The 17,787-nt window shown below is 46.1% G+C and overlaps 1 protein-coding gene across 6 annotated transcripts in view; it reads left to right on the top strand.

The window, feature by feature from the left end:
• The window catches only part of nectin1b (nectin cell adhesion molecule 1b), a 187,158-nt gene that overhangs the window by 111,189 nt on the left and 58,182 nt on the right, over nt 1-17,787 (top strand). For 5 of the 6 annotated variants that reach the window (XM_058080329.1, XM_058080331.1, XM_058080334.1 and 2 more), the window contains one exon: nt 1,300-1,451. In XM_058080329.1, the coding sequence (XP_057936312.1) occupies nt 1,300-1,451 (152 nt within the window). Of the gene's footprint in view, nt 1-1,299; nt 1,452-15,631; nt 16,604-17,787 lie in introns of those variants that run through there. The other variant, XM_058080335.1, reaches the window with a different exon arrangement.

The raw sequence follows: 17,787 nt of genomic DNA, 5'->3' as shown, positions 1-17,787 counted from the left end.
ACCAGGAGACGTGATGTAGAAGGACGAGGACGCAGCACTGATGGATAGGACGGGACGGCCGTCACTGGCTGAAAACAACACTCTAAATGTGTTGTGAAGGTTCCCCTGTGCTCCCTCCGCTGTCGAGGTCAGAGCAAGGCTGGGACAGAACCATCCGGAACAGGCTGGCCCGATTACATCACTCACACACGCAGCAGAGGTGCAAGCTTTCATGTGACATCAGCAGAAAATCAACATCCATTCCCACAGGAAACGATCCATTCATGGTGAAACATGTATGTGCAGCAGGAAACTAAGACTAGGAAGTGGTCACTTTGTACTGAAGTGACACTGCTAACTGTATGCAAATGCTAACATGCTGAGAAGGACCAAGGGTGACCAAGAATAGGCAGTTGCTACCTAGCGAGCTAGCTTTATGGTGAGTAATGAATTCCTTGACTTGTGGTGGCAAAGAGTGTGTTTTTGCATTGGTTGACATTCTAAACAATGTCCAAAAGCTAGCTAGCAGTGTTATTGTGTCCGAATGATTAGCTGACGTCAACAATATGCAGTTGCTAACAGCGAGCTTCATGGTGATGGAAGTCTTGCCTTGTTTTATAAACTGCTGCGTCTAAAGAGCGAGTTGGCATTGTTTTTCTATCCAAATGGTTCCTGGATGGTAACAATACCGTATGTATTTGCTAACAACGATTGTGACATGGAAAGGTTAGTCAATGCTTCTATTTGCACTTGTAGTTAGTGGTCACCAAGCTACGATTTAGCTTGAATGAAGCACTTAGGGTTGCTAGCTGGTATTGTTAAACTCACTGAATGATTATGCCAGACGTACTCAATGCCATTTTGAGAAAGTTTTCTTCTAGCTCGCTAGCGGCTAGCGTGTGTCTGTTTAATGCCTTGTTCAGATGCTTGGCTGACACAGGAAATGGTGATTTGTGGTTGAAATTTGATGCCATAACGCCCCCCAAGGCGTCCTTTGTAAAAGATCGCCATCATAGAATAGAATAGAGGTCTTCCCAAGCGTGACCTCAAAGTGGACTAACGAAGGCAAACGCCTGAGGAGCCGAACCACCCCACTATCTTCGACGGTTTATCAATGGATCAGACAAACAGGAACAGGACAGGAAGTAAGCCCTGTCTGGCCTACAGCAGCTTGTTTAGTATTCCAGAGGTGACCTGTTAGGACCTGCTGGAGTTCGACCATGATGGATGATGCAGGAGATAACGTGCTTGTTGCTGCTGTACTTCATATTGTCCCTCATTTTGTGCCTTCTAACGCCAACTCTTTCTGCTTTTTGGCAGATTGAACGGCTCACTGCCAAGCAATGTGGAGATCAGGAACAACAGCCTGTTCTTCAAGGGCGCCGTGACATACGACCTGGCCGGAACGTACGTGTGCGACGCCACCAACGGCATCGGGACGCGCACTGGCATCGTGGATGTCAACATCACAGGTAGGCCAAGGCCGTAAACCGTGGCGCCGTCGGCTACCGCTCTCTGGCATGGCTTGCTTTTGCGCTGAAGAGCCCTCTTCCACTCTTCAGCAATTACTAACGACTGCTAGCGCTTTCTTCATTGTGGCTAGCTTTATATTGAGTGAGTTGTGGTTAGTGCAGATTAAGGGACGTTGCTAACTGTAAGCCAGCGCTAGAGGCTAGCAATGTGCATTAGGTAGCTGTTAGCGTCACTGCAATTGGATGCAAATCCCTGCTTGTTGAGGTCTGTTGGTGGCTCCCAAACTTTTTACAGTGGCCCCTACTCCTGCACACTTAACACAAACATTTTTATCGTAATTAGCTTGAAATATTCAACGGAATTAAGTGTTGACTTTTATAGCAATTCTAAAGTGTATATTTTGCAAGGTGACATTTGGATGAAGTTTAAGATGAGAACTGATAGTCAAGTATTCATCCTCCATATCTTTTATTCCAGTCATCCTTCCGTTCGAAGGGCTTCAATCTGAGCTTCACTTCTTTTCTCCATTGACAGTGGCATGGCGATGGTTTAAGTCGACATATTCATTCCGTAGCAAATCAAAGGGCAAAGTCTAAGAATCGGGATAAAGCAGCATCTGAGTGAAAGTCTATTTGTTTAATACTGATGTCTGTTAGAAGGAGAACATATTGGAACATTTTCTTACTCTTGTCAGCAACAAGTGGTTGTTTTTGTGCATGTTTCCTGTGATTTCCAAGTGTCGGTGAATTCAGTGTAAACTTGTTGGAGTATGGGAGGAGTTATGTGATGCCCATGAATGCACCATTCTTTGAAATAATACAAATACAAAAATACATGCAATCAACAATAAAGCCTAATTTTTGACGGCAGGTGCCATGTGGGGATGGATTGGAACAGCTATATTAATTCAATCTTCAAAATAAAACATTTACAAAATAATCACCAAACGTACATATTTCTTCATATATTGCACACAGAGATATGAACAACTTCACTCTGTCTCCTTCCTGCATCTCCTTTCAGCGTGAGGCGTTCAGTCGCAAACGTAATTGTGAGTGTTTGACGCTAAGCGGCTTTGTAGTGAATTAAATTATTGTTGCTAACACACATTGCTAACGTTACAGACTGTGTTCATCTGAGTTTGTATGACAATTTATGTTTTTTTTATGCATTTGGAGGGCCAAAATGCTAGCTTGAAGTGAGCTGCTAGAAGGTAGCTTTATTACTGGTGACGTGTGGAATAACTCATCAAATAATGCATTGATGGAAGCGACTCGGCCCCCTGGCGGTGGGCGGGCAGTAGGCTACTTCCTGGTCTGGCATCCGAGCGTGGACTTCCTGGGAGGCGTGCTGACTCATGTTGAATGTCCACCAGCTGCATCTTTGTGTTGCTATTCTTTCCCAGCAAGGGCGTATGGGGGTGATGATGTCACCGCCCCGCATTGTGTGATAATTCAGGTGTGAGAGGCAGCCGTTAGTCACCAAACAGGAAGTAGCGGCTGCTGAGGCTTGTTAGCACACAATGTATGCTTTCACCAAGAAAGGCAGGCTTTGTTCTTTGTTGTGGTTTCATTGAGTCAACAGTGCGTGGACTTTGTCGAAGCACATTCACCTGTTTGTTTACATAAACCATTTCTACCTTTCCCCTATTTAGCTGGTCACTTGCTGCGTCTGCCTACAAATGGTCTTGACTTGCCATTCAAAGCCAATCCAGGCAGTCAAACTAAGCTAACGCATGGCTCATGTTGCGACATGACTACTCGCTGTCTGATGTGGCGAGGAATGCGGACCTGTCAGAACATGGCCGCCACCGCCGCTCCCCCTCCACCTACCCTCATAGCCACCTCTTACTCACACGTGGCCACAATGTGCCGTCTTTCCAGCCGAAACTGTAACCGTGTACACTGCGAGTCTGGGCTTGCCCTCGGTGCGCTATCACGCTATCATGCTAACACATGATGACATTTCCTGTTGACTCTCAAAAAGGCCCCAACATACTTGTACTCTCTGTCTCGGGTTTGGCTACGTGTATGACGCTAACACCATGCTAACCTGGCTTGCAGATTATACAGTTAGCGACAGGTAGCTACAGCCAAGCTTAGCCAAGAATGTGAAGTCGCTAACAATAACTATTGAATGACTAAAAGAATATATCGGATGTAACAGCTAGCAATACTCTGATGACGATTGTGATAGTGGTCTTTAATACAGTAGAGTACGATCTTTAGTACAGTTTAGTACTTTTTCCTGAATGGTTGGCAGATACTGGGAATATGCAGTTGCAGGCCTAAAGTGGTTTCATGTTGCTAACACTACACTTAGCATGAGCTGGCTTCCTGTTTTTAAAGGAAATGTTGCCCTTCATCCACAGAGAAAAACAGTTAACATGAGGGAGCTAATAATGCACCCGATGGGATATTTCGAATGTAAAGCCTTCTAAAAAAGCTCCAGCAAGGTTTTCTATCCATGCTGTAAGCAGGTAGTAGCAGGCATGTCATACTTTTAGTATTTAGTATAACATACTTCCTGGGTGCATTGTGTCCCATAGCAACATAGAAGGAAATGCTACACTGAGCCTCCAAAACAAAAATATGTAGCGTTATCATTGGCTCGTGTCCTGGGTCCGAGACATCGGGATACAGTGTGTGCTGCTAGTTGCTAGCCGGCTAGTAGCTAGCTGCTGTGGTGTGGCCACATGTCACTACGCCATGAAGGTACTTCTGGACGTAACAATGTTGATAAGAATATTAATAACGTAATGTGCAGCTCCCATGATGGACATGGAGGTTTTTTCAGAAGGCTTTCTAGGTGGAATAGGTGTGTCCCATGAGGTGCATTCTTAGCAGCTTTTTTGATATTTCTATATTATAGGCTCCAGCATACCCCCTACGAGTATAAACAACATTGAAAATGCATGGATGGATATTTGGATATTTGAATATACAGTATATTAGCATGTGTGTCTCCCAAAAGGATTGTGGATGAAGTTTTTCCTTTAAGTTCAATCTTTAATTGTTCCGACTTTGTTTACCAGCGATGTTTGATTTTTAAATAACATTGGCATTGTGTTGCTTTAAAGGGCAGAAATGTAATCATTGAGTGTCGGCTCAATAAGTCATTTATGGCCGGCATTTTCCAGCCCGCTCCAGCTGAGAAAAATAGCAAAATAGTAGAAAAGAGTAAAAAAAAAGCTCAAGTCTGGTGCCTATCAAGATGGCAGCCATGCGACGTGCATAATGCATGAGCGTGGCGGCGGCCGACTGACACAGCAATATGCACCTGCCAAGGAAACATTCCCGCTTCCAGTTTTGGGGGAGATAAAATGTCCGAGACAAGCTGTTCACGCGGGAGCAAATGTGTTTTCTCGCACGGGGAAGCGGCACTGATGGAGCACTTTAGACAGGCAAATTTTAATCACTTTGCAGCCAGCCATTTGTTGGAGTGTCAGCGTGGAAGATAGCGCCTTGTTTCAATTAGTTTGGGGACGGCGTCCACCTCGGCCAGTGACGTGGGCCAGGGTGCGTCTCGATGCATTGGAGGAAAGCAAAGAAGCTGATTCTCCTACGGGGGGGGTGTCGCCACTGGCCGGGAAGCTGCGTTGTATTCTGATGTGCACATTTTGTAACGCACACATTGGCGACCATCAAGGACACTAGCAAGAAGCCAAAGTTGGTGTAAACCATGAGGACCATTTCTAGATAAATATAACAATTTCTATCAAAGACACTTTAGTGTGTAAAACAAGCCTACTGAATGGAAATACTGTATCAGAGCATTGACGTGATTGACGCTCGAACACCGCCCCCCTTACTCATATCCATCCATTCAAGCATGGATGGATATGTAGCACTCTGGTATTACAGTATTACTTCACACTGCATGTAGGCAGCCATGGCATGTCCTACATCATAAAGTGAAAAAGACTACTCCCGGCACATGTGGAAGTGGTACAAAATGTGTAAAGCTTTTGTAAAGATGAAAGACAAGTGTCTTCATAAACAATGAAGACCATTTTCATAAACATGTTTTTCATCAAGTGTTAAACATCAAGGATAATTTACCTTATTTTCCACACTATAAGTCACACTTAAAAGTCTTTCATTTCCTCATGCGCCTTTTGTGTGTTCCAAAATGTGTGAAAATTTTCTACCGCTTATCCTCAAGAGGGTTGTTGGGGTGCTGGAGCCTATCATGGTACCTTATGTATTTTTAAATACAGAAATAGACCCCCCTAATTGTGACTGTGTCTTATAACATGGTACCATATTTCTTTGTTAAATACAGAAATAGACCCCCGTAATTGAGACTGCGTCTTATGGTAAGGTAAATATCGTAGTATCTTTAATAAAGTATAGTTTTGTAAATATGAAAAAAACGTTATTATATAACAGTTTATACCTAATTTGACAGTTTATGTCTGTGACCAAAGCTAGCATACATTTGTTGGAAACGTTTTCCTCAGCGTTTCAAGCCTTCTTGCTTTGAAGCAGTCCACCGCCGCCACACAGCTTGATGCCATTTCAGAGAAGGAAACCGGCCTTTCATGATGCTAATCACCTTGTGAACAATGGCGCTCTGTCTGTGCAAGGCGGCATCTTCATTTTCTGATGAACATCGTCTCTGTTAGCCTTCCGACCACGTCATCACCGCGCTCTGCTTGTCTTTTGTGGCGTAGTTTTGTGTTCAGAATCGTGGCGATGTTGATGTGGCTTGGTGATCTTTGAAACTCAACCTAAGGATATCAGATCAGTTCAAGTTGAGCTCGTAGACTAACCGTCTACGAGACTAACCGTCTGGAAACGTTCATCCTCCACTTGTGAGTGTCAGTAGAAACCTTGGCACACCTCAAGTCCGCTGTGTTTCACCAGCGTGAGTCGTGACCACACCCCCTCCTCTCATTGGAAGATGTGGTTTTTACGCACACGACAGTGTGAATGAATATGAATGTACCTAAAATGTACCTAAACGCCAGTCTGGTGGAGTTTGGCGGCAGCGCTCACATTAATCAATACACAGAAGAAGCCCGAGGGATCACAGGTTTATTGCACGGTTATTGAAGATTTTTATTTGATGGCGTCTGACAGCTGCAGGAAGGAAGTAAGCTGGTCTTTTACTGTCGTTTTCATGTTGAAGAAACAATTGCAATATTACAATACATGCTGCTGTTTTCATATTTTGTCAAGTTTATATATCCATGCATAAATATCTTCAATTGAAAACAACTGAATTGAAAAAGTACTTAAAACTGGAATACTGTCAATTCTCAGGTACCGAGTATCGGTTCAAATGTGGAAGGCACCATCCCTACTCCTCAGAGGTTATTAAGGATATCTACACCATTCCTAAATAAAATACACCTCCCCCAGCACACCACATGCATGTAGGTAACGTGTCTTCATTCAAATGACTCCATCATGAAGTAACCACAGCAGCTCTGAATGAGACTGGAAATAATAACAAGTACATGATCGGTGTGACCACAGGAGGGGAAGGGGCAAACTCAAGCCCGACTGACAGTTAGCATGTTACACCCAACCCCCCACCCCCCTATGTTCGCGCTCGCAAACACCAGGGAAGGCGTCATATGACGACATGGCAATGCTCATTTTTATCAGCCGCCCTCGCCACTTGTCTGGGAATGAAAGCGTCCAGGAGTGGGCGTCACGGTGTGCATCAACACGGAAGTCCTTCCATTTGCCCAGGTCTCCCCGAGCAGTGTGAAATTTGTTCTTCTCCGCCTGTCTCAATCTGCGTCTGTCTCAGCCCACGTATGCCACGCCGCGCGCTTGCCAACTGGCGCCGTGCCTCGCATTATTCAAGCTTCCGAAGGCCACACGTCTTCTTTACCGTTACACGGGAAGCTCTGAGAAGCTCTTTAAAACCTCGTCTGATGGCGCAAACGGGTTCCGTGGGGGCGCCCGCGGGCTGATGGCGACGCAACGCTTTTTCTCTGCAGGAGGCGCCGCTCCTGCCAGGATGGCACCTCATTATCCAAATGAGGCTTTAGTGTGAGACGCCGCAGACATTGAGCATGTTAGCATGCTCTATTTACTTCAGCTAGCTAGCCTGAGCTCCACTCATGATACGTTTGGACAACACCAAAAAATGCATTCCCATTCACACACACCTCCAAAAACCACAGGAAACACAGCAGTGTGTATGCCAGGCCAGTAAGTTGGCGATCTCACGTCATGGTCTTTTGCAATGCATGCAACATCTTACTGTGATTGAATCAATTATTGGATTAAAAATACTTTCATGTTTATCACAGTATTATTCAATATCTTACAACAAAATAGATAAGCCGCCAGTATGATACTATCTCTCATGAAACACATCACATCCTTTTATCGCCAAGAAAGTGTGTAAAAATTATAATAAAACAAAAAGTAGATGATGGAAAGGTGTCAAGATATAGCACGTGAATGAAGTAAAAAACAGAAATGAGCAGGAAAGGTGTCAAGAGTGCCTCGCAATGGCGCTACGATAATAGCATGGTAGCGTCTGCATAGGTTAATACTTAAAGAAAAATAGGTTAAAGAAAAAATGCTGTGCTAATGTTATGACGCTAGCAATGTTGACATTAGCATGCAAAACCTAGCATGATAGCGCTGAGTGTGTTGGTGTTAATACGAATGAAAATAACTAAAAATGCTACAATTTTAGCACGCCACTCCTAGCATGATAGCGCTAAGTTAATAATAAAAAATGCTAGTATGTTAGTGTTAGCATGTTGGCAATGCTAAAGTGTTCACTCAGCATGGTAGCGCTAAGTTAATAATAAAAAAAACGCTAGTATGCTAGTGTTAGCATGTTGGCAATGCTAAAGTGTTCACTCAGCATGGTAGCGGCATATAGCAGGGATATCGTGAATGTCCTGCACGTGTTTGAATCTGTTGAGACGTGTGGCAGCACAAACAACGGCCAAGTTTTGACAGGAGTGAGAAGTTTGTGGAGAGCAAAAACTACTGAATGCTTGGGATGCATTGACAGATCCTAAAAATAATGTCATCGTCATTCAAGTATGCCAACACAGCCACAGCACAAGATGGAGGACGGGTGAAGTTGTGTATTTGGAGAAGTAAAATGTCATCAGGGAAGCAAACACGAGAGGCGAGCACATTTGTTTGTGCACGGCGTGCTTGCTTGGCCTCTCTGGAGGATACACGCACACCACTTCGATGTTGCAGCCCAAACGTCCCGTTCTCGCATCTCGATGTCACGCCTTCCCGAGAGCGCCGTCAAGTAGGTCAGACGCTGTCCCAGGGTCGCGCCGCTGGCTCCAGATCTGCTGCGTGGACATCCAGCGACAGAATTAAAAAATAGAAGCACAGCAGAGCTGCATGGTAAACAAGCAGCTGGCCCGACCTCGCCTGCTTAAAAAGCACACGAGCGTGCAGATTTGTACGGCGTAATGTGTGCTGACCCAATAACTCATCCTTACGTCACATCCACTTGGCTCCGCCGGCTCTCAGGAGAACACGATGTTGTTTAAAGGCACGCTAAAGGTGCTTTTTTATTAGCAGTAGTGTTGCATTATTTATCTGCAACATGGCTGACCTTCGTTACGCACACGTAGTTATAGTCCTCACTAGAACTTCCTGTTTGTGCTCGATAAAGCAACACACCGCAGGTCATTGAGAGCGTGTCTAAGTGGACTGGGGTCACTTCTGGATGTGCTGCTGCTGCTGTGAGATTACAACACACACAAGTAGCATTCTGCGTTCTTACTGTACAAATATTCTCCGAGTCTCAGCTTGTCAGCCTTTTGACAGACATATTTTAAATGGATCCCCACCTGCGCGTCTCCTAAGGCCTTTGCTGGGATATTTGGGTCAGGTTAGGGTTAGGCAAACCCGACAGGTGAAGGATTGGCATGCAAGGCAACTCACATGCTGAAAATATAAAGATGAGGACAGGGGGAAACAGATTAAAAATTATTTAAAATGATGCTGATCAAAAGGTTATGAGCAGTTGAAAATTGGCAAGACTGGGAAAATGTGAATTGAATGTGATTTAGTGCCAGGTATTCACACTGTCATCATGTCTTGATGGCAAAGGCAAAAAAAACTTTCTCAAAAGCCTGGTCTCCTTCAAGGTTTGGAATGAGAGCACCAAACATGGGACATGGAAAGCTGGAAGAAAGTTTTCTTCTCCCTGATGGCTTCCACCCTAACTGGTGTTCTCCACAAGGCACAGTGGAATAACGAAGGTTCAGGTCGTGCCTGGCCGTCAAACGGCAACCGGCAATGTGGAGATGCAGGGGGGGCATCATTCATGACTGAAGACCCTGGTCTCTGTGGTAATGCCTGGCTTTTTCAACACTTGACAAAGGACTTCTTCCAGATCATCCTGTGTCTTCCCTTCATCTACATTCGATGGAGAGCATTTGGGGATGGATTTCCAGACAGTGAAGGCATTCCCACTAGCATTCCCACTAGCTTCCTGGAAACACTGGCATCAGCCTGCACAAAGCCATTTTCCACCTTATGAAGTACGACTGCAGTATCCACGGTATATGGATCCATGTATATAATCCATGGCCCATGTCCACTGCTGTGCCGAGGAACTGCATTGTCAGATTTGGTGGGATTTGCAGCGATGTCAACGTGGACCAAAAATTGTGTCTTTTCCTTCCATTTTGATGGCGTTATGCCTCTGTTTCTTCCATCAGAGAATAAAAAGGCGGTTGCTATGGAGGCTTCATGTGAACGGCAGGTTTATGGCGTCACACACAACACATGTCCGCTTATGAAAACCTCAGCCTGCGTCTCGTAGGGTGAAAAGGACTTTAACAACTTGACGAAGCGGACGTAAGGTGTCCAGGTACATGAAGGCCGCAGTAATATGGTGACTATTCATACATATAATAATGTAATAATGTAGCATAAACATATACTGTATAACCAGTAGAGTGTGGTGGTCTTTGCTGGAGATGAGCATGGGGAAAGTCCAGGAAGTACAAATTAAGTATATTCATACGCCAGTGTGCACGTTTCCCTAACTAATCCAGACATGGCCAGGTAAAATGAATAATAATAATAATCTTCATAATAATAGCAGTTGGCTGAATTAACTGGCATGTTACGTCATCTTTATTTGTCTTCCACTCCCCAGCATCTGCACGTCGCCCTTTAATTTTGCTTTTCATCCTCCCTGAGTCACATGACCGTGCCACTCCCACACCTCTTTGAAGCACCTCACCGCCCCATCGCGACACACCATCCGTGTGATTGGAATGTTAGCGCCATCTGACTCGCTCGTTGCGCATGTACCGACATGATCGGCTTGAAAAAAAAAAAGAAGAACGTCTGTTTTGCCTCTATTTCCCAGCCAACTTTGCTTGTCTTGTTGCTCCCGGCGTGTTCTTCAGTTTGTTTACTTACTCACGGACAAAAACACCACATGACCTTAGCATGAAGAAAAGTCTTGGACTTAACACGTCAAGTTTGCTGCGCTAAAAGAAACTGCCCTGCGTTGGCTTTGCAAGTACGCATCCCTGCTGGGTGCTAAACCAGTGGGAGATGGATCTCCGACTGTTTGCAACTTCTGGAGCTTACCTGTAAAGAGCAGTGTTCACATGAGAAATGACTAAAAGTATATGTAAGCATAGAAGTAGCATCAGTTCCAGTATTTAGCACACCTCAATATAAGCCACAGCCACCACGTCAAGACAAAACACATGTATACTGGTGGTCCATAGCTTCCCCTGACCTCACCTGTAAACAAACAGTGTTTCAGAGACATTCTGCATGCCAGTTGTACCAAATGCTCTGTGATGAGGGAAAGAGCACACAAAAAAATCAGCCACCGGAGACGCCGCTGTGTTGTAAAAGTGCACAAGGTTTGCCAGAGACCTCCGTGGCGTCACACCGGCTGCTCGGAGCGTGTCCCCAAATACAGTGCACCCTGCTGGGCCACAGCAGGTGGTTCCTCCCCCTCTATACTCTGCCTCTCCTGGTCGTAGTCATGTCATGATATTTCATTAGACTCATCAACAGGTACACTTGCTTCTTCTCCAGGTGCAAACTGTATTTTAGAATGGTAGATATAAAAAAGGCTATTGTTAACAGTATCCTAGGAGCAGAAAATTATTGGTATCAGTTTGAAAAAAAGAGATATTGTTCATCCCTAATATATACGCACATGTCTAGAAGCGCTGGTGTTCATGTTGTAACATGGGAAATTACACAGAAAGACACACTACAAACCTTCATGTTCCCAGCATCACTCGTTGGCTCCAGTGAGACGTGAGATGTGTTTTTTTTATTTCCCGTGGGAGTTGAACAGCTGCTGCAGTCCAAGCAGAAGCTGTCGTCATTCTGCACTTCATCAAACCTACTTAACATTTGTCACATCACACCATCATCACTGCATAAGACTTCTAAAGCTGATATTAGCGTCCATGCTACCGCTGCCTGACTCTACACTCTATGCATCATGGGAACTGTAGTAGGAAATTAAGTCTTTAAATTAGAGCTGCATCGATTAGTCAATGAATCAATGAGCCAATGGATCAACAACTATTTGGTAGTTGATGAATGGTTTCAACATGTGACTATTGGGAATACTCAGTTGTGACTATTTGGAAATATCCCAATGATAGAAATTATCTCAGCAGTCAACCCAGCAGACCATATTTTGCTTTGGAATATTGGACTTAGGTCATGAGTTGCAGTATCCTCATCTTCATCCTTCATCAAGACATACTGGAGGTGGGGGGGGTGGGTGTCTTGTGGGAACAGATTTGGCTGTGCAAATCTCCCAATTGGACAAAAATTCCCAGGGACACGCTCCAAAATCTGGTTGGAAATCCTTCCAAGAAGCTGCAAATGGCTCCAAATCATCTCCAGTAGACCAGGGCTCTCCAAGCCTTCCGTCTTCTGAGAGCGGCTTTCACAACACCCGCATGGCTGAGAGCTGATCATTTGTTTTCAGAGCTTTTTTTCAACCCAAACAAACTGACCCAACTTTAGCAGCCTTTTTCTTCTCCAAAGTGCTGATGTTGCTGCTAAAAAAAACTGCAGCAAAGCAGGCGGCAGTAGTGAGCACATAGATACCAAAATACTCATACTACTGATACCAATGTGCCGATACCAGCATCGATTCTTCAGTGTACAGTGCACACCTTGTTATCACCATTGGTATCATATTGGTAGTGTGTCGACCAACCCAAGTGAAAGGTCTCTTGCCAATGGGTATGGCGCTAATGGGATGAGCAGGACAGTTGGTCATCCTGTGGAGGAACGTCCTCCCACCGAGTTCGAAGATGAGGCTCAGCAGAGTAAGAACGTAATCCTCATCATCCTCACCTCTGTGATGTTGCGCTTTGTTAGCCTCCATCAGGATTGATGGCGCCCCCAAAAAGGATCAGGTGATGACGCCTGTGGTGGAAATCTGCCAAACTGAAAGCAATGAAGATGAAAGAAGTGTTTTTTATCAGGAAGTTCTCAAACAGGAAAGACGACTTAGGATCCGTACGTGTAGATTGACAGGATTTACCACATCCTAAACCTGGATGTCTGGGTTCATCAAAACACAAAAGAAACACATCGGGAGTTTGAGGAAGGGGACTGATGACAATGCTAGCCAACATGCCGTAAGAGCACGTGGTTAGCACACCTTTGATGGAAATGTCTCCGTTCAATCGGTCAGGCTTTGTACATTTTTACTTTGTACAGGAACCCTTACAGCTCAGCGTTGGAGCATGATTGTTGGTATGAATGCTTTTCATTATCAACTAAAGCAAGGCGACAGGATTCCTCGCATACGCAGCGCTGGCTCTCAGAACCCGATGAAGGATACGTGCTGTCAGATCTGGCCACATCCCCACATGTTTTCCACCAGCAACTTGCGACAACTCTAGTCATGTTTCCTGGCGTGGTTGGGGAGTGTTCTAACATCGGGAAAGCACATATTGTTTTGTCTTTTGTGTTCTGTCTGAGCAGCGGCGGGTCTGCAAAGCACATACTGCTATGTAGAATAAACACGCTCATCTCTCCTTCGCTCTTCATTTAAAAAACGTCTCAATATGGAGAACTTTAAGAGGCCTGGCTGAGATTCATTTGGATGAAATGATGGACAGTTTGATAGGAACAACCCATGAATCAAGTTACTTCTACTTCTTTTGTGTTTTGCCTCACTTTTTATTGTATTTGTATACACTTGCCAGCCAATCACAGGGCACATATAGACAAACAACCATTCACACTCACATTCATACCTATGGACAATTTGGAATCGCCAATTAACCTAGCATGTTTTTGGAATGTGGGAGGAAACCGGAGTACCCGGAGAAAACCCACGCATGCACGGGGAGAACATGCAAACTCCACACAGAGATGGCCGAGGGTGGAACTGAACCCTGGTCTCCTAGCTGTGAGGTCTGCGCGCTAACCACTCAACCGCCGTGCCGCCCTTGTCAACATCATATGCAAATTATATGCAAATTAGACAATGACATCATTTAGCGCCTTCCATGATCGGGAAAAGTTGGCATCGTTGCCTACCACCAAATTTGGAGTGCTTCTCCCGCTGCTATCCTTCGTATTTCCTGTCCATGCTCCACCAGGTCACATGTTTGCCAAAGGGTCCCGAGGACTCCGCCCACACGTTCTGCCGTTGTTCTTGTTAATAAAAGGCGATGGGGTTTACGTAGGGTGCCTGACAGCACGCGGGCGGGAAGGAGGGAGCAGGCGTTCCACCAACACGCTGTCGCTAGCGGCGACACCTGCCAGCAGCCTGATAAAAAGCCTTCTCATCGTCTTCCAGGCAACACGAGCCTGCATGGGCTGCACATACTCACACGGCCTAACCTTGAAAACACAGCATTGAGATGAATAGGCGGCGAGATGCGGCGTGAAAGGCCATAATTCCATCCAGGGGTGTGATGGATTTATACGTGTCATGAACAACGTGAAATACTGACTTCTTCTTTTTTTACACTGAATTCATCACAACGCCGTTTTCCTCATTTGCATATGACCTGATCAGGCCTTACTGTAAAGTGTTGGCCTATATCCTGACTGTACTACAGTATAACCGCAGTAGTCCTACTTCTGTTAACTGCTGACTCTTCTTTAAACACTCTGTTTCTTCTAATCTAAGATGTCAATATCTCAGCCTGTTTTCTGTTCACTGAGTTGTTTCTGCCAAGCTTTGTTTGTAATGTTAGTTGGATGGTGATGGATAGTCGACCTGAGCGCTTGCCGGACATTTTTTTTTTTTTTTTTTTGCTTGTTAACATTTTGTTTTGAGCAGTTCAGTGAAGCAGCACCATGTTTAGTAAACCAAGGTTAGCATAGAGCGAATATACAGTCTCATCCTAGAGGAGTGTAACCATATCTGGCTACGGCATTGAATCCTACTATTTTATCTCCCGATCCATTATCAATATGACTTCTCCCAAGTTGTCTGTGCGGCTGCAAGAGGGATTCTTGTGTTGAAGTTCTACAAACATCATGCAGTTCTCGAATCACTTCATTTGTAAATGTTCATATTGGGATCCAATGGAAGCTTGCTGTTGGTCGTTGTGTCCAAAGGTGCAGGCAAGAACATGTCTACCTGGAGGGGGCATGAAGTGGACCAGGTTGCATTGGGTGTCACCCATGTGTTGTTGTGAGGTTGCATGTGTAGTAGCAGGTCTCCAAGGTTGGCATAGTCACGGCAACCAGACCATCGGTGTGTCCGACCAAGGTGTCGGCCCACAGGAGGTGACTGAAGGGGCGGTTGAGGTGCGTGGAAACGAGTGGCAGCGAGATTACTTGATGATGTCATGGAAGCTCAGCAGGCTCAGACACGCTCGGTTTCTCCTCTTTTCCTCCTTGGTGTTTGCTCGGTGGAATGCCGCAATGACAGCTTTGCATTTTGATTGGCTGCTTCCACGTGACGCAGCAGCTGTTTTGTCCTGTCCGTGTCTTTCCCAAGCACTTCCTGATCTTCATTCTTTGTGGGGGAACAATTCCACGTTTGCTGCATGAACCATTCACTCCCGTATGAACTTGCATGCAAAGCTGCCTGCCACCGGGGGCCGGGGTCCGCCATGGGGTCCGTGGGGGGGGTCCTCTGTTTCCCCTTTGCTTTCCCATCCTCCTCTCCCTTCCTCCCACCCGCACCGTGGCACCTCCTCCTCCCACCAGAGCACTGACACACTCCCTTCCATCTGTCTTTTCCTACCCAGAATTCCCTAACAACCCACCCGGGGGCGATGAGATCCCGCAGGAGCAGCACAATGCAAGTGTCGCCATCGGGGTGGCTGTGGGGGGCGTGGCCCTGTTGGGTGCGGCCGCCATACTGCTCTTCGTCTTCCTGCGCCGCCGCCAGCGCACCTTCAAGGGCGACTACAGCACCAAGAAGCACGTGTTCGGGAACGGCTACAGCAAGGCCGGCGGGATGCCCGCACACCCCCCCATGGCCAAGAACCTGCAGTACCCGGACGACTCGGATGACGAGAAGAAGCCCACGCAAATCGGCGGCGGGGGCGGCGGCTTCGAGGCGAGCGAGCGCGACTTCGACGGCGAGGCAGAGGACCTGAAGAGGCCGTACTTCACAGTGGACGAGGGCGAGAGCCGCGACTACGACGAACGGACTCTGACCTTCCAGTACGACCCCGAGCCCGAGATAGCTGACGACATGATCTCCCAAACCGACGGCTCGGTCATTTCCAAGAAGGAGTGGTACGTGTAGCGGGCAAACAACTCGTGGTCGCGCGCCCCTCGCCTCCCCTCCGTCACATCCATCACCGCTCAAACTGCACCCCCACACCCCCACCCTCCCCAGCCTGAGCCCCCTCCCTTCCTCTTGGGACCCCATGTCCGTTGACATCAGGAACTGCGGTGTCCTCTGTATTGCGTATGAAAGACTGCCGCACATGCGTGAAAGTCCAACACTGGATGTCTCCATTCCTAAATCATCCTCAAACCTTGGATGAAACCTTTGCAGACTTTGGCATTTATTTCTTGGTGTGGGCTCCTTCACCCCCTAAGTGGTCATGTGGGGGGCGATGATGTGCGTCCTCCCCATCCCACCCCGTGTCCTGACATTTGCCAGGGAAAATGTCAGCATTGTCACTCGGACAGGTTGGAGCACTCGCCGCTATTTATGTTGTGCACAAAGCGTCTGTTTGGTGTGGGTGTGTGTTGGGGGGGGGGGGGGGGGGGGGGTCGTGTTTGTGTGTGTGTGTGTGTGTGTGTGTGTGTGTGTGTGTGCATGCATGTGTGCATGGAGGTCGGTGAGCGTCCCTTTTTCTGGAGCCCGCCGAGGAAAATAATGAAAGGGAATTGAAACATGACGGCGGCCATCTTGGGGCGGAATAGGTCGTCTGCTGCTTTTCTTGGTGTTTGTCTTTTGAAAGGAATGAATGCTTTTCTGTCTTTATTGTTGAAAGATAAAAAACACTGTTGGTGTAAGTGCTTGTTTGCCTCCTCAGCCCAGGTTGAGTGCCACTTGAACAATATAGAAAGTTAATAACGCCTTATTTGATGCATGTGTACGTCCTCATTTGCAGCGGAGATTCATGGGTGGCGAGGTTAAAAATAAATCTAGAAATATGACACATAAATGGGATCAAATGTCTGTGCTAGCTGGAGAATGTTTTACAGTGTACAGTTTTTTTATGTTTTTGATGCGCATGTCCTCATTGTGTATTTTTTTTATTTCACATCTAAGTCTTTTTCTTCTTGTTTTTTTCTACTGCCTTGTTTATCTTGGATGTATCAGCTCCAGTCGGGTGAAGGGTTTAATTAGACGTTCGTTTGCTCTACAGCTTCTTTGCCTCGTAAACATTTTTTACGGTTAAAAAAAATCTATCCATCCATTCTCTGTGCCGCTTATCCTGCTATGCTGGAACCTACCCCAGCTGAGTTCGGGTGAGTGGCAAACGACTCGCATTCATACCTGTGGGCAATGTAAGAGTGGCTAAGCAGGGTTATATTGTAACTTCCCCCGAGCTCACTTGGAAACAAACATTCACTTAGCATGCTAGTTGGACCAAATGCTCCAATGAGGGGAAAAAAAACTCATGGAGCACACGAAAAACCTTACCAGCCACCTGAAACTCCAGCACAGCAGCGTTTAAAAGGTTTGCCAGAGACCTCCGTGGCGCCACACCAGCTGCTCGGAGCGTGTGCCCAAATACAGTGCCCCTTGTTGGGCCACAGCAGGTGGCTCCTCCCCCTCTATACTCTGGTTCTCCTGGTAGTAGTCATGATATTTCATTAGGACTCATCAACACTCTTCCAGTCCTTACTTCTAGGTGTGCAGATTACTGGTTATTGGTACCATAGCAGAAAAGTATTGGTTAAAAAAAAGAAGATATTGTGCATTCATTTTTTTTTT

Source organism: Doryrhamphus excisus, chromosome 8, assembly GCF_030265055.1.
Source record: "Doryrhamphus excisus isolate RoL2022-K1 chromosome 8, RoL_Dexc_1.0, whole genome shotgun sequence".
In the NCBI taxonomy this organism is placed as follows: domain Eukaryota; kingdom Metazoa; phylum Chordata; class Actinopteri; order Syngnathiformes; family Syngnathidae; genus Doryrhamphus; species Doryrhamphus excisus.
This window is presented reverse-complemented; position numbering and strand designations above follow the sequence as displayed.